Genomic DNA, 23,119 nt, shown 5'->3' on the forward strand with positions numbered 1-23,119 from the left:
AATACCAATTAATTCCTGAAATCTTTATTATTTTTTGAAATTATACACGCTTCGAAAAAAGCCCAATTGTTTACTGTAATTTTGTCTGCTGCAATCGTCACGTATTTTTCATATGCACATCCTTCTTGATACTGGCAGAGTGGCAAACTGGCAGTATATGAGTGAGTCAGAGTAGCATTTGGATTGGTCTCCAAAAAATGGGCTTATTGGCCCATGAAGTGAGCTTGGGCCTTCTTTTGGACTTCATTATGGGCTTTGGGTACCAATATTTGGTCCACAACATCTACTTCTCTATAATTCGGTAAACACACCACTTTTCGCTTGAATGCAATGTATTTGGACAAAAAAGTGTTTGGTTGAGCGATGTTTTATGATATCACCATACCGCAAAGCCTTATGGTATTATCACACCGCAGTGAACTCAAAGTCAAAGCTACAGGGAGCTGCTTCCACTCGTGACGCAACGCAACTGACCATATTTTCGACATGAAAACCCTATCACATGAGGTCAAAACCCAACACACTCCCAAACGGACTCTTGAATACAACAATTACAGTTGATGATAGGTATATATATGTGTATACCCACATCAATTCTGATTCTTTGACATTGTTGAAGCACAACACTTGAAAGAAAGTACAAAAGAGAATAGAAATTTTGGGTGATGCTACTAGACAACGATATGAGCAACATAGGGTTTCACTACAGACCCAATCCACAAGACCCCATCAACTTCTTCAACTTCACTAATAGACTCAAGTTCTTTACTCCCATTTGCAGACAAAACACCAATGACCCTTCCTTCTTCATTGATTTTTACACCCACAGGATCTTCAACGGACGATGGCATACTCACTGTCACACTCACCTCGTCTAACCCAGAAACAAGCGCCACCCAGAACTCTCCCTTTGCGTTTCTCTTTATGTTATCAGGAGGTCTTTTAAGCTGAACAAGATGTTTTGGGGTTCCAACACTGGTTGAGTCATTTATAAAAGAAAATTTCAGAATCCTTGATGTGGTCGATTCTGCAACCAAGAGAAATGAATTGTTCTTGCTTAGAGCAATCCCATTTGGGATTGCTAATTTTCTGTGGAGGACTGTGACATTGTTGGTATGTGGATCATATTTCAATAGCCTCCCTGTTTTGTCCATGCTAATGAATGCCAGTGCATAGTCCCTACATCAAAGAGTAGCATTTTATTATGAGAAATGTATTTGAAAAATGAGTAACTAATCATTATTAATTAGGAGCAGTAGAGGGAGAAATTTAATTCTCAGAATCAAAGGTCGTGGCTTTTCAACTCTGTTAGTTGGGCTTTGCATGCAAGCAATTGCGGTCGAGGGTGACAAAATATATATCCACTTAAAATTCTATCAAATTATCAGAATAATTGATAAAATTTAAGGAGAAAATAATCATCATCGTCCGAGTCTAAGTTTATGAGAAAATCAACGGGAATTCATTACTTGTATTCATTTCTGTCATTCATTTTTATCTAGAATCATACTTTCATCTATTGAATTTATATAATTTCTTACTACTTCAAGTCATGTCTATTTAGATCTTGTTTTCGCTTCCTACTCTCTCCTACACAATTTCTCTCGATCATAATCACCGCAGCACCGCTATATCCATGTTGAACATGTCCATATAATATTAAACGGTTTTATCACAACTTATCTTCAATTGGTGCCACTTCTACCTTAGATCTAATAATTTCATTTCTTATTCTATCTTTTCTCGTGTGACTACATAGCAAGCTAAGGCAAGCATTTTTGGTATATATGTACCTTCTTTGAAAGACCATGCTGCTGACAGTAAAAAAGACCTCTCCAGTATTGATGTTAATGTCCAGACCATTTGTGAACTGGAAGGGAACACCTTCAGCTGAATTGGCAAGTTGGGTTGCAACCCCTCCTTCCAGTCCTACCTTTAGAAGCCCGAAGGTGGCATCTGCAATGAAGAGCTCACAAGTTGCAGTGTTGAATTTCAGACCTAGTGGCCTCCCACATATCTGTTCCAACTCGGGATCGGTTGCTCGATCACAAACTTTCCTATCCCTACACAAAACAGTTGATTTTTGCATATAGATTAGTTGAATTCCATCATATGTAAACATATAAAGTCCCACACACAGAGGCAAGTATTTTACATGTCTGGTTTTATATATGAAAGTGAAATCTATATAAGCGTCGACCAAAGGCACCAGAAGCATTAAATATCTAAGTTTTCATGCTTAAATCATAATCAAAATACATCAAAGAAAAGAACATCATAGTGAATCTCAAAGACTAAATGAACAAGACTCAAGAAAGGCCAAAGTTGCCAAAAGTCAATTGCCAATTCTGTCCATGAATTGAGATCTCTTGCAATTGCCTGATTCAGATCATGCTGCGTCATAAATGAAGAGACGTGATATTTGATTCATTTGACATTATAGTTACTTTTTCAAATGTGTACTATTATAATGCATCGACTTTTAAGCCAAGTACAAGTAATTGCACCAAATATTTTTTTTTGGTAACGTGGAATCCACCCAACTGTCCATTGGACAACTGATTGGTAAACCCCGGGTCACATGGAAGACCCTGCAATCACATGGACCAATTAAGACTTGGGCTGAGGCCTAGTGCAGGAAGATAGCGCAGGGTGGCATTTGCACACACTGGACTGAGTAAGGCCCATTTTGCAAATTACGATAATGGAAAATACTCATGGGACTTGAACTCACAACCTCTCGCTTGCGCTAAGAGTTACCGCGCTCAAGTTCACTAGCTTAGCCAACGACCGTTGTTAATTACACCAAATACACAACACAAGTGCAAGAGACTGATAGAGTCCAATCTTTTTCACAAACAAGCCAAAATCATTAGAGGAATGAAGTCTCGCTGCATGAACAAAGCTTGTGAAAACTTTCGTGTATGCATGCAATTGAAGTGACGGGATAATTAATGTATATGTAATCTTTGTTTAAAGACCACTTGCCTATCAGCAGAGGGAATAGCAAACTCAGTCCAACCAAGTTGTGGTCCTTGCCATTTGAAGATTCTACCATCTGAGACACCAACATAAGGACCCTTTCCCCTGCAATCGAAGGCTATGCTTTCAGGGCCAAGCACTCCAGGAAGCTCTATCTCATTATAGTTCTTCAAGACATCCTTTGCTTCACAATGGGATTGGAAAAAACACAAAAGGAAGAAGAGTAGAGAAGTGGAAGAAAACAGTCCTGCATTAACATTCATCCTTATCAAGACTGGTACTTTAATTGCATTTGCACCTACACTTAACACTTACCACAGTAGTATTTATATGAGTCTCTGAAGCTATATGGTTTACTACTCTAACTAGTATTTATTGCAAAGAACAGACCATCTACTTGTATTTATAGAAATTGACATACCATCTACCCTATTTATGGCACCAATCCAGTGACTTAAAACCAGCTATCACATTGAGATTTGCTTAGCATTACTTCAAAACGGTGCATTAAAGCATATGCAATTTGTCAAGGATGTGGTTGTGTAACTGGTGTTGAAGACTTTTGGTTAGATTGTGGGGCATACTTTATTAGGAAGGAACACCAGCCGCCTTCCCTATTATCAGGTAATTTCTCTTCTAATTGTATATACTGATGCAGAGCGTTCAGAGGCATTTTGTCGAACACCTGGAGCACCAGTTCATTTCATCCACAAGCATGAAACCCAGGGACTGCGATTAACTAAGAATGCGGAAACAAAATCACTACATTTATACTTAAACAAATTCACCCCAACAAGTAGAATACGAGTAGTAATCTGGGAAACTTACCAAGGTAGCAAAAAACAGTACAATCGCTATACTTGAGCCAGGAGGGTGGAATCAATCACCTCATTCATTCCAGTGGAGCCAGTTTTCCACACTTAACTACATTTCATGCAACATCCAACATATGTCATTGCATGGGCTGGGTATTATTTTGACACATGCTTTCTTGGGCTTAATCTTCCTGAATTCGGCCCATTATGTAGGCTTCCATAGTACTTGATTTCTGAAACGTCCAAGTGGACTTCACACTTAGTTCTCACACTAATTTGTGTCTATTTATATTATAATTTTCGAATTACTTTTAGATTTTTTTACAATGTGAATCTATTGTCACTATCTTTCGAGTGTACACTGGATAAACCAATCGTGTCTGCGTAATAACCCACAAACCACACATATTATGCAAGCCCATAAAATTGATAAAAATGAATGTGTGAGCTTACACTTCCGAAGATGATCGAGTCCCGGTAATAGAACATGACTAACATACTCCTTACTATCATGTCAACACCATCCTTAAAAACCAATGTGCACTTGCTCTCTACACACACATACAAGAACAATTTTAGAAAAATACACACTTTTAGATTGTTCTTGTATATGTGTTTAGAGAGCAATTGCACATTGCTTTTTATCCCCACCACTATGATATATTATATATGAAGAAAAGAAAGTCTACGGAGCATGAATTAAAAGGAAAGAAAAGTTATGGGTATCCCAAGCTTTTAAAAGGGTACTTTGAAATTGAGAGGGAATTAATTCCATGACCACCATAGCCATTAAAATTGGTATAATTTGTTTTTTTCTTTCCTTGAACCGGCTATTTTAGGAAATATGGTAAAGTTGGCCGGAAGATTCGGGATAAATAGTTTCATTTTTATTTTTTTGAAACGAGATAGAGGGAATTCGAACTGTAATCATCATCGTGATACACATCATTCTTATCACTTCAATTAATGACTCAAATAAATAGTTTCAGTTAAGAGATGCAAATTCGACTCATCACATTAACACTCTGCGACTTTCATATTTAGATATAAATAAGGGCATAGACTGTCCGACCGTGTTCCCATTATGAGAGCCTTTGTCCAAATGGTTAATTATATCAATTTTTCATCCCATGATTCACCTACTTTCTTGACCATTAAAAGAAGAATTTGACCAAACAACTCTCTGGACACACCCAGCTTTTGTCCTTTTATCAAATATATTGAAATGTACATGAAAATGAAAAATGTGATTTGATATGAATTGAGTGGGTGAGGGAAAAAGGTTGGGGGAGAGAAGTGATCGGGGGAACAAGAAGTGTCAACTATTTTTGGAGGCTTCATCATGTCCTTATTAAATTATCAAAGAGATCCCTAAAATATAACTTTTAAAAATTCCTCAAATGTCTGTGACATTAAAATAGTCATTGATTAAAAATACACATATCACATTCAACACTCCACATTAAATGGAGATTTTTGAGAATCTCAAACATTATTTAAATTATTATACATATATATATATATATATCCATTTTTTGAGAGTACTGGTACAAATAGTTAGCTCCATCTCCATTCAAAGAAACCAACCCAAGTGGGTTAAAAAAGGGAACAATTATTTGCTACTCATTTGGGGGCATATCTTCATTTTGAGATCATGGTCAACTTCTCTTTTAACCCTACTTGTTTGACTTGACTTCCACCATCTCTGTTGGCTCCAAACTATCCCTTACTATTTGCCACTTTCCATTTCCTTTATTCATTACTATTATTGGTTGATGTAAAGGAGCAATTTAAGGGCAGTGGGCATGGAATATATGGAGCCAAAGAAACACAAGTGAAATTTTAAACAATTACATAAATAATTAAGGAAGAGAGGAGAGAGACTGCATGAATGAGAGAGAACGAACCTTCATCTCAACCGTTGGTGTTGGTCAGAGAGAAAGACGGGATGAAGGAGAGAGACGACACGAATGAGAGAGAATGAACTTTCATCTCAGTCGTTAGTCAGATCTAAAGTTGAGATGAAAGTCTATAAATTAAAAAAATGCAGGTATCCGCATAAGATGACTCTTATATATATATATATATATATATATCCTAAAGTACTCTTGTGATTGAAATTAAAGTTGAGTTGAGCCTAATCGAGCGAAAGTTATTGTAATTCTATTTCCAATCACAAGAGAGGTGTGATCATCAGGTTGGTGTGATTAAATGTGGGACCAAAACTGCAACTTCAATCCTATAACGTGACTGCAACACTTTCTTCTTTATATAGCTGGAAAGCAACATTGGTGCACTTTGAAGCCATCTTTTTTGTTGGCCTTATCTCTTTATAAGTAACCACAATAAAATTGTGTTAGCATATATAGCATATATATATATGTACTTCATATATACATTATTATCTAGAAAGGATAAATGTGTGTTAGAAATCCAAGTTAAAACTCATTAAGGATATTGCCAGCTCTAGGTCACGTGCTCGCAAGGATTTATTCTTCTTGGGTCGTGTCAGAAGTTCAACCCCAAACACATTATAGATATTGTTCATTCTGGACCACATACCTGCTTGCACAGATTTATTCTTCTTGGGTCATGTTAGAAATCCAAACTCAAATACATCAAGGATATTATCCACTCTAGGCCACGTCTCCGAGCATATTTATTCTTCTTGGACGGTCGCTATTGGTTGTTAGGCACCAAAAACACATCGCGTGGGAAATCAGAGTGGCACAACTACTGTATTAGACCCACACAAGTGATACTGTCATCTTTGGTCACTTGACTACTTTTGATTCTCGGAGCTCAAAGTGTGAGAGATGTTAGGATTTTACTTATATATTATACGGTTGAGTTATGTCAATCCAATATTTGATGTAGGATATTAGTCATCAGAATAATGTTGAACATTATTTTTTCAGGTAATGTGTGAAAATTTATTTGCATATTGCGGTGCTTATCGAACTAGTTAATAATGACCCTTGGTTCTTCTTCACCTTCGTTGATGAATGATGATCATGATTGTTCAAAGACCAAGTCAACGCCACTGTGGGGTCAACATTACACGTGCACCTATGCAACTATAATCCGGTCAGGTTGGCCAAGTATAGTTGGTGAGTATTGGACCCCACCATCATCCACTACGGTGCGGTATTACGTAGGCAAACGAAAGTACTGTTTGATTGCAAGACCATCACCATCTGATCCTGATCAGACTGCAGCAGATAAAAGTGAGCGTAGCATATTTGTGGGACCCAAAAAAATCTGATACATATAATCTATAGATACAGAACTCAACTTTTTTTTAAAAAAAGAGAAGGGCACAACGTTTGCTTTTTAAAGCTACCTGCTTTCGGATTCGCTAAAATAAAAAACTGTCTGCTGGAGACAAGAGGTGAGTGTAATAGAATCAAATAAAGTAAGAAATTAGAATAAATAAATAAAAATAATAATTAAGCCCAACAAAGATATTACTGGAAGCAGTTGCTATCATTTCAAGTGCTTTTCCTCGAGATTCTCACTTTTTATAGTAATTATTAATTATTGAGAGGAATATAAGGAGGGGGAAGAATAATCTTTGGGGCATTAATTTAAAATAAATAACTAAAATGACCAATATGAAGGAATGTTGGATTCCCCATTACAGCAAATCCCCAAAACTGGTCTGACCCACATAAGCTAAACTTTGAAAAAAGTGCTCTATATTTGTCAAAATCAGAGTGGTTACCAGTTAATAATACTTTGATTTTGCTTCCAACTAATAATTTTTTTAATAACATGAAACTCACACATTTGTCTCCAAACAACTTACTAGTAAATTCAATGTCACATGAAGATCCCGTAATTTTCATGGATCAATTGAGACTTGGATTGATATCCAGTGTGAGAAAACACAAGGTGACATTCGCATACAGGCTAAGATGAGACAATGGTGTGATAAGGGAAACACTCACGGTATTTGAACTCACGACCTCACATTTACGTTAAGTGTCATTACGGTGAAGTTCACCATCTCAACCAACGATCCATCCGTTGTGAACATAGAAAAATTGTTCTCAGTAAACAAATGCATGAATGATTGAAGGAATTTTACTGCTTTATCAATCATCTTTTGATATTATCTAGATTTGGTTTAATCAATGTGGTGGTGCCTTGTTAGCTTTTTTATATATTCTTTTTCCTTTACTTTACTGAACCAGTGGCAGGCATGTTGGTTCCTCTCTAGTCCTTCACAACCCACAAACCTATACTTAGCTTTCTTGGCTCTTGCATCTCTGACATAAGGTTTTGAGTGAGTGAGTGCAATTATGGGTGTGAGGAGCATGAGCAGTTGTACTGGTTTGTTCTGATATGAAGCTTCTACCTATAACAGATCAAAACCCACATAACCCAATTGCACAAAGTTCTTGTCTTTAAATTGAATCCATCAAACAACTCATAATATCCCACCAAAGCTTTGAAACCTCAGAAGCAATGGAAGCAAGAAGAAAGGAGAATCCAGCTTTGTGTTGCTTGGTTTTGCTCTGCTTGTGGAATTCTGTCAGTGGCTCGCTTTCTTCAAAGGGTGTAAACTATGAAGGTAATATTATAAGTTTTCTTCTTTAATTTTCAAAGAATCAGAGCAGCAGAATGTCACTTGGGGTTTGTTTTGATTTATTCAAAATATGTGCAGTGCAAGCTTTGATTGGTATTAAAGGTTCACTGCATGATCCTCATGGAATTCTGAGTAATTGGGATGAAACTGCAGCAGATCCATGTAGCTGGACCATGGTCACTTGTTCTCCTGATAGTCAGACAGTCACTGGCCTGTAAGTAGAAAATAAACCAGAAAACATCAACACTATTTTAAGATTCAAGTTAGAAAAACAGTATGTGAAATATTTGGGACTAACTTGTGTTGCAGAGGAATTCCAAGCCAGAATTTGTCTGGGACTCTGTCACCAAGCATAGGAAACTTGACAAATCTCCAATTTGTGTGAGTAAATTCAACTTAAACTCAAAGGGTTTTTTTTTAAAAACAACTCCTGTGCACAAGTCTCGGTGGTTTCCCAAATTGAACTTGTGACCTACTGCAACTCTACCTCGAAGGTGTATGGTTTAAAAATGTTGTGTTTAATTATAAGTTTTTGTTTTGCAGGCTTTTGCAGGACAACAATATATCAGGACACATACCCCATGAGCTCGGAAGGATCCCAAAGCTTAAAACACTTGATCTTTCTAATAATCATTTCACTGGTGAAATTCCTGAAACTCTATCACATCTGAAGGCACTCCAATACTTGTAAGTGAAATCTAGGACTATATATATGTCTGTATCTATACATTCAATGGCTAACCAAACAGTACTGATAGACCGAAACTGATAGTGTATTTTTCAATTGAGATCAGGAGGTTGAACAATAACAGTCTCAATGGACCAATTCCTTCCTCCTTGTCTAATATGACACAGCTTTCCTTCCTGTAAGTCCTAAGAAGTTGTTCAGTAATGGCAGATATTATCTTATCTTCTCCTGATTATGGTATATGTGGGTTTTGTTTGATGTTTATAGGGATTTTTCATTCAATAATCTAAGTGGCCCTGTCCCTAGTTTACGAGCCAAGACATTCAAGTAAGTGAATTGTTAAAACTTTCTGCTCTTTCATGGTTACTGGAACAATTGGTTTCATTCCACCAAAATTTTTCTTCGATTCTGGTTCGATACAGGGTTGTCGGAAACCCTATGATTTGCACCACCGGAGCTGTGCATGGCTGTGATGGAACTACACCGACGCCACTTTTGTTCACCATGAGTAATTCACAAGGTGATTACAGAAACCGCCTGTTTCTGGTTTCTCTGTTTCAAGTTTTGTAATTGTTCTTTTCCAAAAGTTTCTCACTTCTTTTTTTCTCATCTCACTTTTCTTCTTTTGGACTGATTCTTTAGGTCATGATTGTTTTTGAAGATCGTTGTGCTTTCTAATTCAATTTTGAAATTCAAAATCTTGTTTCATGGTTACTGGAACTTTATGCAACTTTTCTTCCGCTTGCTACTTTAGGTTCACAGGAGTCCGGAAACACCAAGAGCCACAAAATAGCCTTGGCCTTCGGTTCGAGCCTCGGCTGCATCTGTCTTTTGATTCTAGGGTTTGGTTTCCTTCTTTGGTGGAGGCAAGGACACAACCAGCAAATATTCTTTGATGTTAATGGTTAGTAAGACATGAATTCAATTCAGGGAAGAAAAAAAAACAGGGACTAGTAGCTACAAAGAAATAACAGAAATCTGTCTTCTTTTTTTTTCTATTGCAGAACAACATAATGAAGAAGTTTGCCTAGGAAATCTGAAGAGGTTTCAATTCAAAGAACTTCAGATTGCCACACACAACTTCAGCAACAAGCACTTGATAGGGAAAGGCGGTTTCGGGTATGTATACAAAGGGCATCTGCAGGACGGGAGTCTTGTAGCAGTCAAGAGGCTGAAAGATGGAAATGCTGTTGGAGGTGAGATCCAGTTTCAGACAGAAGTTGAGATGATCAGCCTAGCAGTGCATCGGAACCTCCTCCGGCTTTATGGATTTTGCATGACAAAAACAGAGAGGCTTCTGGTTTATCCCTATATGTCCAATGGAAGTGTCGCATCGCGTCTAAAAGGTAAAGCCCTCGAGCCATGTCCCAATATCCTAACTTTACTTCGATGCTGGTCTTCAATCGTACTTTTTTCCGCGCTGTTGCAGCCAAACCAGTGTTGGATTGGGGAACGAGGAAACGAATTGCATTAGGAGCTGCAAGGGGATTATTATACTTGCATGAGCAGTGTGACCCCAAGATAATTCACAGGGATGTGAAGGCTGCAAACATACTGCTAGATGATTACTGTGAGGCAGTTGTTGGTGATTTCGGACTGGCAAAGCTATTGGATCACCGGGATTCACATGTGACGACTGCAGTCAGGGGCACCGTGGGGCACATAGCCCCCGAGTACCTCTCAACAGGCCAGTCCTCCGAGAAAACAGACGTTTTTGGATTTGGAATCCTCCTACTTGAACTAATATCAGGCCTGAGAGCTCTAGAATTTGGGAAGACAGCAAACCAGAAAGGAGCCATGCTTGACTGGGTAAGCTAGACATAGTCCCTTTCACTTGGCCTCGCAGGAAATACATACACAAGTGTGAATCCTCTAATTATGTTTCATACCTATAATTGCAGGTGAAGAAAATTCATCAGGAAAAGAAGCTTGAACTTCTTGTTGACAAGGATTTGAAGAACAACTATGATCGAATTGAGTTAGAAGAAATGGTTCAAGTAGCTCTCCTATGTACTCAATACCTTCCAAGTCACAGGCCCAAGATGTCTGAAGTGGTTCGAATGCTCGAAGGAGATGGGCTTGCAGAGAAATGGGAAGCTTCCCAAAGGGCTGAAGCAACAAGGTCAAGAGCCTATGAATTCTCCTCTTCAGAGCGATACTCTGATCTTACTGACGACTCTTCATTACTTGTCCAAGCGATGGAGCTCTCCGGACCCCGATAACTACAATTTGCAACGAGGAAGACAAATACAAGTTCCAAAATGAAGTCAATATAAAGTCTTAACAGTGAGCCTCTTGTATAGAAGTGTTGTGTTGGAACTCCAAAACTGTGTCGAATATCTGACAATATAGGGTCATATTTGAAAACTGACATAGTCGATCATAACATGTCCTGTTTCTGCATGCGTGAGGAGGAAGTGTTCTGCAAGAATTGTTTGTGATAATAATAATATTTCTATAATTCAAATATAAGTTTTCCAGTAAAAGCAAGAGCATTCAGAATCAATGATTCCGTAATTCTTAAGTCCATTGTCTTCCCTCAAGGAATTTAGGCGCACAGCGCACCATAATAAGAACGCAAAGGGAGATGATTAAGTTTCCTAACAGAAACAGATTCTGTAGCATAGTATGCTTTCACTGTATGATGAGATATGTAAGCATTTGGCGGTGAGAAGATAGCTTTCCTACATGGAGTCATGTCTCAATTTGAGAATCAGAAGATATGTCTTGTATCAGCTAAGTTCACTAGTAGAAGATAATCGTTCACTAGTCACTAAAGGTTGAAACGTTACATCGCATGCTATTGTTCACTAATCACTAAGAAAGACTCTTCAATTTTCTAAGAATCTCTCACATTATTTGGAACTCATAGACAACAGTATAGGTCATATTTTGATGATGAAATTTTTAACTACTGTCAAGGCATTAAGGTCCTGTGCTAACTCTATGGTGTGATGGGGATCAATGTTCAAAAATTTTCACTGCAATGCTTCTTATTTATCTTATTCTAAGCTTCAAGCTTCTAGTTAGCATATATCCGAAATGTAGTCAATAATATACTCATATGCAATGGACACGATCTTTCTGACCAATACAATCATACAACTATTATTCTCATTTCATCAGAATCTAAAACAATTGGATTCAAATAGGAAACTAAAGCTCTATCCAACGAAATGATTGAGGGAAAATAGTTGAGTGAAAGAGAACTTTACATCAAATAAACAAAGCTCACACTTGGACGAATAACATTTCTGCTTGAGCAGACGCCCGACGAAACCTTAGCAACTCAATCAACATATTCAGTGTCCCATCCATCACATAAGCAAAAGGTGCAATGCTCATCATCTTGAGCACTGGTGAATTTGCAAGGAGAAATTTGATGAATTCCATCTCATGTGGCAAACCAGACATATCAGTCATCTTTGCAACTTTAAGTCGTTTCAAAGTGCAATCCCAAGGATATTCTTTCTTCCAAAAATCCAAATCAGGAGCTTCTACTGCAGTCAGCGTATTTGAGGAACCCTGCATAAAACAATGCACAAAAAACACTTGGAGCTCATGTTGAATAACAATCTATAATGTTCAACATAGGCAAAATAAATTCAATATGTAGATCAGAATCTCACTGAAATATGGAGTTCTGTTAAATTTGGGGCATTTGTAATCAAACGAAGAACAAGAAGTAGCTCTTTCATGTCTTCAAAACTCACTTGATAGAGTTCGATTATCTTTAAACTGACATGCCTAACTGGAAGTATTCCAGGATCATTACCTATACTCAAATACTTAAAACAAGAGTAAACATTCAATACATAATTCCAGTATACCCTGAAACACAGACAAGCTACATTCAAGAAGCAGACACAAAAGTAGATACTAGATAACGTTACCTTTGTGAAATAGATGCGCCCAACAAGCTTCTCAAGGCGAAGAACACTGCCAAACAACTTGATAAAGTTGCTGGTTGAACCTTGCTCAAAGTATTCAGCAATGTCATCAGACATATAAATTGCGACTGACAAGGATTTTAAAAGAGGTGTATGTTGAAGAAATATGTCCTTGAATTCACCTTCCAGACACAAGTACTTGAGATTTGGAGCACAAATGTTAAGAGCTAAACCATCAAAATACGAAAGTTCCAAACTCTCAAGAAGAGGACAACTAGAAATAAGACTCTCCATGGCCTCAGCAGAAACCAAAACCTGGCAAAGGCATAGACTTTTCAGACACAAGAATCCCGTAAAAAAAGGAGGAGGCTCAAATTCGCAACGAACCAGCTCCAAATGGGTTAATTTCTTGAAATTGAAGAGGCACGAAGGTGCTCTAAACCAAGCACGTTCTCCTAATTCAATAACCAATTCTTTAACATCTTTGCGTGAGAGGAAAAGTATCCATTGATCAACAACCGGGCAGCATTGCAAATATGAAGAAATCAGTTGGAACTTGTGAATGGGTCCTTCGTGAAGAAAAAGAGTGCTAGTAATGAATCTTACAAAGCCTACGAGATCCTTCTCGACCAAAGTTCGATCGTCAAAATCAACACATTTGTCATCAAACACAAGTTCAGTAATGGAAGCCCATTTGTACCTCCACTTACTAGACAAAATGCTCGTTCTTACGGCATCCCTAATAGGTAATCGAGAAAGAATGCTCTCTATAATGATCTGAGGCAGATCGCTTATCAAATCAGGACCAAAATCATCACCCATTCTTGTATTCCTCAAAAATTAAAGAATTCACCAATCAAAATCTGCTGTAGACCCAAGAAAAAAATCAATCAATCAACAGAGTAGGTCGAAGCATCACGATATATATAGGGAAGAACAGCATATTCAAACGAGCACATTTCTCCGGCAAAACAAGGAAAAATTCTCCAAATCAATCAATATGGACACAATGGTAAATGCGTGAAAAACGGCTACAAAGATCAGAAAAATACCTAGATAAATCGGAGTTCAGAGGACGATTTCGGAGAAAAATCCATGATTAGGTTTCTTCTTATTCTTTTCTTGATTTCTTCCTCCTATAAATGAATCGGTGATCAGTGAAATGGAAGGTGTCGCCGTCTCCGGAATTTCGGTTTACGAAAGGAGTTTTTGGGCCGGGCCTAATTACTTCGAGATCAACCAGCAACTAGTGTATTAAAGTAGAGACTTTATGGGCCGAGCCTAAATTTTTGAGCCCAGCTAGCAACACTATTGTTAGTCAACTGTTTACGTCCATTCCAACACTCTGTTAACACTTAACCAAACCAACCACTGAGATATTTACTTATGGAATCCTTACTTCATGGGCTTATCTCACTTTCGAACTCCTATCCACAAGTTTCGACCTAATTGCGAGCTATTCTGAATGGCCGAGATTTAGTTGTAAAAAAAAAGACTATAAAATTTACACCGACTCTAACTGTTGACTTTAACTGTCCAAAAGATTCGAGTCGACTTTAAGTGTTCAAAAGTATGTTGAGTTGAGTAATTCCTCGATTTAAAAAAAAAAGACCTGAAGGTTATTAACTGGACCATTGCTAGGGATAAAATGACGTGCAAATATCTTGAAATCAAGTTTAACTCTTTCAAAATCTCTAGTCCTTCATCAGCAGCCATTCCTTTGGGCATGATTGTTCAGGCAACAAGTATTTGGCTAACAAAAACTTAAGAAGTAAACCATAGATTATTCCAGATAGCAGAAAACACAGAGAAATATAAACAGAATATCTAAATCTCATGCTTTTCTGAATAAGGATAGCCATTATTCTGAAACACAAAACTCAACTTTGCAGTATCGATATAGGCGAACGCCAAATTCAGATTTTCTTAATAGGAACTAATTTCTTCTTGTCCCATCAATAAATAAACATCAAAACATTAACCTTAGATCTCTATGATTCAAATAACAAAAAACCTACAATCCATCCACAAAATGTGGTAAAAAAGAAGAAGACAACGTATCCATGGATATACATTGTCCGTCTTCAGTGACATCTCAATAATTGATTTCTTCTGCTTCTGGTGACGCTCATCAACACCGGGAGTCACTCTCTTCCTAAGATGTTGGTCAACAAGGAAAATGCTAATCTTCCATGGGATCTAAATATATGATTTCTGCCCTTGGCGATGCCCGACGAAGTCGAAGTACGTCTTTCAAGATCTTCAATCCTGTTTTAGCCTCTGTTTTTGGAGGGGGCTGAATAAATATCTTTTCAAGTACCAATGATTTGGCTAATAAGTACTTCAAAAATTCCAATTCAGGCCATGTACCGCAGAAGACATCCATCATTACTACTCGAAGCTGATTCAGGGAATCCTCCCAAGGCTCTTGAGCTTTGACAAGACTCTCTGGGGAAGTTAAGTCCTCAAGATTGTCAACACACGGACACCCCTGCACAGAAGATTTAAGGACTAATTTCAACTTTACCATTCAAGATGTAATGCACACAAAACAGTCACATGTTTCAATATCAGACCTTGACTCTAAGTTTCTGTAGGTTAGGGAAGCTTCTGATCAAACAGAGAGCAAATGAGGCCACCTCCTTGTATTTCAAAGCCAAATCAGACAGTTCAAGACATTTAAGGAACGTAGTCGGAAGCTTCTCAGGTATCTCTCCTGCCATTAAGTTCTTTAACCAAATGACAAAAAAAAACCATAAGAATCTTAAGATACATTGTTTCTGAGAATTATGAATAGACTACAAGTCAAGAAATTAGCTTACCATCAAAAACGGATAACCAACAACAAGGTGCTCAATCATGGGTAGAGAATCAAAAACATCAAAAACATACCCATACCCAGATAAGCTCCAATACTCAACATTTTTTATTATTAACGTCGAAAGTAGCGGGGTGTTCTTAAAACAAATTGACTCAAAAATGCCACTTAAGTATAAGTACTTGAGATTGGGAGCATCGATATCAAGGTGATCCATTTCAGACAAATAATCCAGTTTTAGTCGTTGAAGGAGAGGACATTTAGATAAAAAGGTCCTAAAAGCAAGGGTAGAAATATCAACTCGATTGAAATCAACACTGATGAGATTGCTAAACCCGGTGAATTCAGGTGGACGTCTGAATTCGCACTGAGATAGATTCAAATGAGTCAGCTGCGTGCATGAGAACAGAGTTGAAGGCAATTCATAATATATCCCTGGCTTAAGAGAAAATGTGCATTCCTGAATGTCCTTTTGAGATAGGAAGAGTATTATCCGATATATACGAGAACCACTGATCAACTCTGGGATAGAAATAACAAATTTACGCAGGGGTCCGCGGTGAAGTAAGAGAATCTCATAAATCCTAGACCAGATTTTATTTGTAGACAGGACAGAGTTTCCAGGTGACGTCCCGCTGAAGATCTCGTCAAACACAAGTTCTGAAAGATATAGCCACTTAAATCTCCATATCTTAGACAAAACACATGTCCTAGCTGCATCTCGTATTGGTAAGCATGTAAGGATGTTATTAATGATGTTGTTTGGTAGGTTACTGATCATATCAGAAGCTGAATCACAGGCACGCATTGCTTTCCGACCATGAGAATTCTGATTGCTAACTGAAAGTCAGAATGAGAAAAATAAGCCTGAAATCAAAGAATAATATGCTTGTTCAATGAAGAAAACAAATTTGAAAGACTAACATCAAATTAGTACAACTTCAATGGAAAAAGAAAAATATACATAGAATTCAACTAACATTAACAACCCATTACGACATTACCAGAGCTAAACCCAAAGCCATTTATCCCTCTGTGTCAAACAAAATTTCCATCAAGCGATACACTGCAGATAATTGAAGACCTAATATAGGCAACAACTCGATCCGTAAATTCTGCTATTACGAGCACTAATTTAGGGTTTTTTTTTCCAGTCGGTCACGGCTTGCAAACAGCCCTCACTGGTAATGCATAACTGCTAAGCAACCATAAATTAACAATTCAAGCTTCAATCATATAGATTACTGAATCATAGTAGCCCCTCCCTGGCTACTATTAACAAAAAAACATGATTTATCCAACAAAAAGTACTGAATCATAGAAGAAGAAGAAGGGTTTCAACAAATTCGAGTCATGTAAACAGAGAGAGCTAGAGGAAAGCAAACAAAAACAATAACTCCATAGAAGTATTGAATCATAACAAGCAAAATAGTAGTACTATAAAGCTTACGAGGACGGATCGACATTCTTTCTTTCGTTCAGTGGCTTTGTGCGCAACTCGAGATTGCTAACAAGATTCATCTTGTCTTTATTTGTCGGTGTTCCATATGAGGAAGAGTCCTATACCATTTTAAATACTTGTATTTAACTCTAGGATTTATCAGTCATCAAAAAATATTCTATATATATATATTTTTTTTTTTTGTTAATGGAGAACAAGTCATAAACCCGACTGAATAGAAGTTCATCACCTGCCTATTTATCGGATAAGTTAGGTCAAAGTTCAATTCAAATCGAGACTATAAAGGCAATGATTTTAGTGAGAATCAAACTCAATATTCTAATTTCATACGGTTTTTACGCGTTACTCACTCCCTCACCACTGGAAATACCAATTCTCGTAGAATCTAATTTAGGTTCAATGAATAAACATCAAAACATTATCCTTAGATCTCTATGATTCAAATAACAAAAAACCCAGTCTCTCCACAAAATGTAGTAAAAAAGAAGACGACATATCAATGAATACACTGTGTTTGTCTTCACTCTTCAGTGACATCTCAGTAACGATTTCTGCTTCTGGTGATGCTCATCAAGACAAGGACTCTCTTCCTAAGATGTGGGTCAAGAAGGAAAATGCTAACCTTCCTCAGGATCTAAATATATGATTTCCGCCCTTGGTGATGCTCGACAAAGCCGAAGTATGTCTTTCAAGATCTTCAATTTTTTTTCAGCATCTGTTTTTTGAGGGGGATGAATAATTATCTTTTCAAGTACCAATGATTTGGCTAACAAGTACTTCAGAAATTCCAATTCAGGCAATGTACCCCAGAAGACTTCCATCCTTACTTCTCGAAGATGATTCAGGGGATCCTCCAAAGGCTCTTGAGCTTTGACAAAACTCTCTATGGAAGGTAAGTCCACAAGAGAGAAATGATACGCCTGCCAATATAGGCAACAGGTCGATCTGTCAATTCAGCTATTACGAGTGCTAATTGAAGGTTTTTTCCCAGTCGGTCGCAGCTTGCAAACAGCCCTAACTGGTAATGCATAACTGCTAAGCAACCATAAATTAACAATTCAAGCTTCAATCAGATAAAGTACTGATGATAGTAGCCCCTAACAGACTAATAATAACAGAAAAACATGATTTATCTAAAAAAAAGTACTGAATCATAGAAGAAGGGTTCAACAAATTCAAGTCATGTAACCACAGAGGGGAAATCAAACAAAAACAATAACAATAACTCTATAGAAGTACTGAATCATAACAAGCAAAATAGTAGTACAAATAAGGCTTACCAGAACGGGTCGACATTCTTTCTTTCGTTCACAGACTTTGAATTTCAAGGTTCAGTAAGATAGCTTCCGATTTGTTCTCCAGCGTGAAAAGACGACGGGTTCACACCCCTTCACTGGGTTCATGATTGTGTGGCTAAAACATGGGAGAACTTGGGCCAATTGCGGGAAAAACCATGGCTTTCTTTTCTTTTTTTTCCTTCCTTCCTGTAATGAATCAGTGATCAGTGAGATGGAAGGTTTCGCCGTCTCCGAAATTTCGGTTTACGAAAGAAGTTTTTGGGCCGCGCCTAATTACTTTGAGATCAACCAGTACTTTGAGTGACTTCCACTGTTTGAAAGTGGAGAGTTTATGGGCCGAGCTTAAATATTTTTGAGCCCAGTTAGCAATATTAGTTTGTTTATATACTATGATGTAAATGCAATGACTATGTATAACATAGTAGAATACTAGAATTGAATGTTTTGTGTATATTCTGTATGTAACAATGCAGTGACTAAAAACTGGACAACACAATCGAAGAAGACAGTATAATTGGTTATCTCTCCAAACTTAGGGTGCATGGTACATGAGTTCGGGAGTTCGAATAAACCAGTTGAGACATTTCCTTGTGGAATTTTGGTTCTGCGGATTTATCCCACTTCCAAGCCCATACCCACGTGGGTTTCAATGCAATCTTACTAGTCGTTAGCGTGGTTTTGACAGTCAAGGTTTACACCCACCCAATTGTCCGAAGGATATGCTTAGCTGAACTATTGCTAGGGATAAAATGGCGGGCAAATATGTCAGAAAATCGAGTTAACTCTTTCAAAATCTCTAGTCCTTCATCAGCAGCCACTCCTTTGGGCATATGATTATTCAAGCACCTTGAATTTGGCTAACAAATACTTGAAAAGTAAACTATAGAGCATTCCAGATAGCAGAAAATACAATGAAATATATGAACTTAATATCTGAATCTCATGCTTTTCTGAATCAGGATAGCAAGTATTCTGAAACACAAAACTCAACTCTGCAGTATCGATATCGACGAATGCCTAATTCAGAGTCATTAGATTTCTTAATAGCAATTCATTTCTTCTTGTCCCATCAATAAAAAAACATCAAGACTTTATCTTTAGATCTCTATGATTCAAATAACAAAAAACCTTCTCTCCCCACAAAATGTGTCTGTCTCAGTAGTGATTTCTGCTTCTGGTGATGCTCATCCAACACCAGAACTCTCTTCCTAAGATGTTGGTCAAGGATAAAAATGCTAATCTTCCTCGGGATCTAAAAATAAGATTTCCGTCCTTGGTGATGCCCGACGAAGTCGAAGTACGTCTCTCAAGATCTTCAATCCTATTTCAACCTCTGTCTGAATAATTATCTTTTCAAGTACCAATGATTTGGCTAATAAGCACTTTAGAAATTCCAATTCAGGCCATGTACCGCAGAAGACTTCCATCCTTACTTCTTGAAGCTGATTCAGGGAATCCTCCCAAGGCTCTTGAGCTTTGACAAGACTCTCTGGGGAAGTTAAGTTCACATCACAGCCACGACACCCCTGCACAGAAGATTTAAGGACTAATTTCAACTTTACCATTTACGACATAATGCATTCAAAACATTCACATATTTTAATATCAGACCTTGATTCTAAGTTTCTTTAGGTTAGGACAGCTTCTGATCAAACAGATAGCAAACATGGCTACCTCCTTGTATTTCAAAGGCAAATCAGACAGTTCCAAATACTTGAGGAGCTTAAATGTAGACGGCAGCTTCTCAGGTATTTTTCCTGCAAACAAGTTCTTCAACCAAATGACAAAATACCATAAGTATCCTAAGATGCATGGTTCCAAAAAGCATGAATAGACTACAAGTCAAGAAATTAGCTTACCAACAAAAAGGGGTGACCAACAACAAGGTGCTCAATCATGGGTAGAGAATTGAAACATTAAAAATATACCCATGCCCAAATAAGCTCCAATAGTCATTATTTCTTATTATTAACGTCGAAAGAAGCGGGGCTTTCTTTAAACATGCCATGTAAGTATAAGTACTTGAGATTGGGAGCATTGATATCAAGGTCACCAATTTCAGACAAAGAATCAAGTTTTAGTCGTTCAAGGAGACGACATATAGATAAAAAAGTCCTAAAAGCATGGGTAGACATATCAATCCGATTGAATTCAACACTGATGAGGTTGCTAAACCCGATGAATTCAGGTGGACGTCTGAAATCGCACTGAGATAGACTCAAATGAGTCAGATGCGTGCATGAAAACAGAGTTAAAGGGAATTCATAATAGATCCCTGGCTTTGGAGAAAATTTGCATTCCTGAATATTCTTTTGAGATAGGAGAAGTATTATCCAATATATAGGAGGACCACAGAGCAACTCTGGGTTAGAAAGAACGAATTTACGCAGGGGTCCGCGATGAAGTAAGAGAATCTCATAAATCCTTGTAGACCAGACTGTGTCTCCTGGCGATGTTCCCATTCCACTAAAGGCCTCGTCAAACACAAGTTCTGACAGATATAGCCACTTAAATCTCCATATCTTAGACAAAACACATGTTCTAGCAGCATCTCGTATTGGTAAGCATGTAAGGATGTTATCAAGGATGTCGCTTGGTAGGTTACTGATCATATCTGAAGCTGAATCACAGGCACGCATTGCTTTCCGACCATGAGAATTCTGATTGCAAACTGAACGTCAAAAAGAGAAAATAAGCTTGAATCAAAGAATAATACGCTTGTTCAATGAAGAAAACAAAATTTGAAAGACCAACCAACAAATTAGTGGAACTTCAGTGGAAGACGAAAACTCCACATAGGATTCAACTAACATTAACAACCTGTTACCCGAGCTAAACCCAAAGTCAGTTTAACGGACCTGCATATCTCTGTGCCAAACAAAATTTCCATCAAGTGATACTGATATTAATTGAAGACCCAATATATATAGGCAACAACTCGTTCTGTAATTTCTTCTATTAGGACTAAGAAGTGCTAATTGAGGGTTTTCTTTTCAGTTGGTCACAGCTTGCAAACAGCCCTCACTGGTAATGCATAACGTCTAAGCAACCATAAATTAACAATTCAAGCTTCAATCAGATAAAGTACTGAATCATAGTAGCCCCTCACAGACTAATAATAACAAAAAAAACATGATTTATCCAAAAAAGAGAGAGTACTGAATCATAGAAGGGTTTCAACATATTCGAGTCATGTAAACAGAGAGAGGAATTCAAACAAAAACAATAACTCCATAAACATACTGAATAATAACAAGCAAAATAGTAGAACAATAAGGCTTACGAGGAGGGATCGTCATTCTTTCTTTCGTTCACTGGCATTCTGATTCGTACTCGAAATTGCTAACAACAATGAATCTTGCCTTATTTATCGGTGTTCCATGTAAGGAAGAGTTCTATACTCTTTTAAATACTTGTATTTATCACTCATCAATTTACGTATATATATGCAACTCCAAGTCAGTTTTTGTACCAGTGAATGATCACATCCTCACTTCTTTTAGCCCATCAAAGGTAGAGTCTTCATAGCAGCTTTGAGCTATCAAAGGTAAAGTCTTCATAACAGCTTTGAGCTTCCAAAAGTTTGAGTGTGGGTTCATCAGTAGGGCTGTCAGAAAGCTCTCTGCACAGAAGATTAAGGCGTATGGGAAACAAAATGGTTTTAAGCAATTCAAAAGCCAACCTCAACATAAAGCTTTTCAAGGTTAGGAGAGCTTCTAATCAAGCAGAGAACACACTGGACGTAGCCCATGGAAATATGGAATTCAAACATATGGGCGACAGGTCGAGAAATTTAAGGCGGTAAAGCAAAGCCGGAAGCCTCAAGGTATATTGCCTGCAGACAAGTACTTGACCAAATGGCACAATAACCGGATAAGATCCATGAGTTACAAACCTCAACCTTTTTGGTTCTTTAGACAGATCTCCAATATACACTTGATTTCAAGTTTTGTTTCTCTCCAATATATATAGTTCCATCTCCTTCAGCTTCAGATATATCGTTCTTGGATGGTTGGATTGCCTGATTGCCGGATTGCTTCAATTTGAATTCCAATGGTTGATAATATAACTCCCGATTTGTTCTGCAGCGTGAAAAGCCGACGGGTTCACACCCCTTCACTGGCTCCATGATTGTGTGGCTAATATGGGAGAACTTCAGCCAATTTGGTACCAATCGGAGTTGCAGGCCAGGTATTTGATGAAATGCTTCAGAGGCTTCTGCAGCTTGAACTTCAGCCGCATGGAGTCCACGTTGCAAGCATTGACTTCAAGTTTTTAGGCCCAATCAAAATAAATAAATAACATAGTTAAATTGCAAGTGGTTGGTAATATGAAAATAGAAATGCTAAATAGTACAATTTAATGAAATATTAGCAATTTTTTTAAATAAATTTACTTCAAACCTTGAGCACTCATCCTATTATCAAATACCAATCTAGCCACCTCTCGTTAGTAGGAATAATTATCTCTTCTGAAAGAATTCATAAGCCATCTAACTAATATTTAGTAGTGCGAAATTGAATCGACTATTGAGTCTATAGTTTAGTCGGTTTATTGTCAAATATATGTTAACAT

The 23,119-nt window shown here is 37.6% G+C and overlaps 5 protein-coding genes across 16 annotated transcripts; 1 reads left to right on the plus strand and 4 right to left on the minus strand.

Annotated features, from left to right (window-relative positions):
• Positions 1–508: 508 nt before the first annotated feature.
• LOC119980992 (protein STRICTOSIDINE SYNTHASE-LIKE 10-like) lies at positions 509–3,911 on the minus strand. The gene is made up of 4 exons (XM_038823919.1): positions 3,811–3,911; positions 2,989–3,721; positions 1,794–2,063; positions 509–1,179 (listed from the first exon to the last, which is right to left on the minus strand). Exons 2-4 carry the CDS (start codon positions 3,243–3,245, stop codon positions 672–674), a joined length of 1,035 nt encoding a protein of 344 aa, XP_038679847.1. The 5' UTR covers positions 3,246–3,721; positions 3,811–3,911; the 3' UTR covers positions 509–671.
• Positions 3,912–7,974: 4,063 nt separating this feature from the next.
• LOC120015065 (protein NSP-INTERACTING KINASE 2) lies at positions 7,975–11,457 on the plus strand. The gene is made up of 11 exons (XM_038867279.1): positions 7,975–8,373; positions 8,467–8,602; positions 8,698–8,769; positions 8,932–9,075; positions 9,183–9,254; positions 9,344–9,403; positions 9,499–9,596; positions 9,831–9,980; positions 10,081–10,422; positions 10,506–10,885; positions 10,978–11,457. The coding sequence occupies exons 1-11, from the start codon at positions 8,268–8,270 to the stop codon at positions 11,296–11,298; spliced, it is 1,881 nt and encodes a 626-aa protein (XP_038723207.1). The 5' UTR covers positions 7,975–8,267; the 3' UTR covers positions 11,299–11,457.
• Positions 11,458–12,133: 676 nt separating this feature from the next.
• Positions 12,134–14,179, minus strand: LOC120015072 (F-box/FBD/LRR-repeat protein At1g13570). 2 transcript variants are annotated; one of them, XM_038867287.1, is made up of 4 exons: positions 14,019–14,179; positions 12,970–13,829; positions 12,706–12,864; positions 12,134–12,601 (listed from the first exon to the last, which is right to left on the minus strand). In XM_038867287.1, exons 2-4 carry the CDS (start codon positions 13,786–13,788, stop codon positions 12,308–12,310), a joined length of 1,272 nt encoding a protein of 423 aa, XP_038723215.1. In that variant the 5' UTR covers positions 13,789–13,829; positions 14,019–14,179; the 3' UTR covers positions 12,134–12,307. The 2 variants fall into 2 exon arrangements, with proteins under 2 accessions (XP_038723215.1, XP_038723225.1); XM_038867297.1 differs by having other exon boundaries at positions 12,970–13,832.
• A 551-nt stretch (positions 14,180–14,730) lies between these two features.
• LOC120008078 (F-box/FBD/LRR-repeat protein At1g13570-like) lies at positions 14,731–18,783 on the minus strand. Of its 8 annotated transcripts, none has more exons than XM_038858603.1 (5): positions 18,527–18,783; positions 17,869–18,260; positions 15,789–16,624; positions 15,543–15,695; positions 14,731–15,457 (listed from the first exon to the last, which is right to left on the minus strand). In XM_038858603.1, exons 2-5 carry the CDS (start codon positions 18,065–18,067, stop codon positions 15,149–15,151), a joined length of 1,497 nt encoding a protein of 498 aa, XP_038714531.1. In that variant the 5' UTR covers positions 18,068–18,260; positions 18,527–18,783; the 3' UTR covers positions 14,731–15,148. The 8 variants fall into 8 exon arrangements, with proteins under 8 accessions (XP_038714531.1, XP_038714516.1, XP_038714523.1 ...); XM_038858588.1 differs by having other exon boundaries at positions 17,869–18,278; XM_038858595.1 differs by having other exon boundaries at positions 17,869–18,281.
• Positions 18,784–19,441: 658 nt separating this feature from the next.
• LOC120013657 lies at positions 19,442–22,847 on the minus strand. 4 transcript variants are annotated; one of them, XR_005471471.1, is made up of 5 exons: positions 21,828–22,007; positions 21,299–21,412; positions 20,404–21,215; positions 20,156–20,314; positions 19,442–20,070 (listed from the first exon to the last, which is right to left on the minus strand). XR_005471471.1 is itself a non-coding variant. In XM_038865549.1 (4 exons), the coding sequence occupies exons 2-4, from the start codon at positions 20,440–20,442 to the stop codon at positions 19,780–19,782; spliced, it is 489 nt and encodes a 162-aa protein (XP_038721477.1). In that variant the 5' UTR covers positions 20,443–21,215; positions 21,299–22,002; the 3' UTR covers positions 19,442–19,779. The 4 variants fall into 4 exon arrangements, 1 of the variants encoding a protein (XP_038721477.1); XR_005471472.1 differs by lacking the exons at positions 21,299–21,412; positions 21,828–22,007 and adding an exon at positions 22,017–22,847; XR_005471469.1 differs by lacking the exon at positions 21,299–21,412.
• Between the last annotated feature and the right edge of the window lie 272 nt (positions 22,848–23,119).

Source organism: Tripterygium wilfordii, chromosome 2, assembly GCF_013401445.1.
Source record: "Tripterygium wilfordii isolate XIE 37 chromosome 2, ASM1340144v1, whole genome shotgun sequence".
NCBI classification, from domain to species: Eukaryota; Viridiplantae; Streptophyta; class Magnoliopsida; order Celastrales; family Celastraceae; genus Tripterygium; species Tripterygium wilfordii.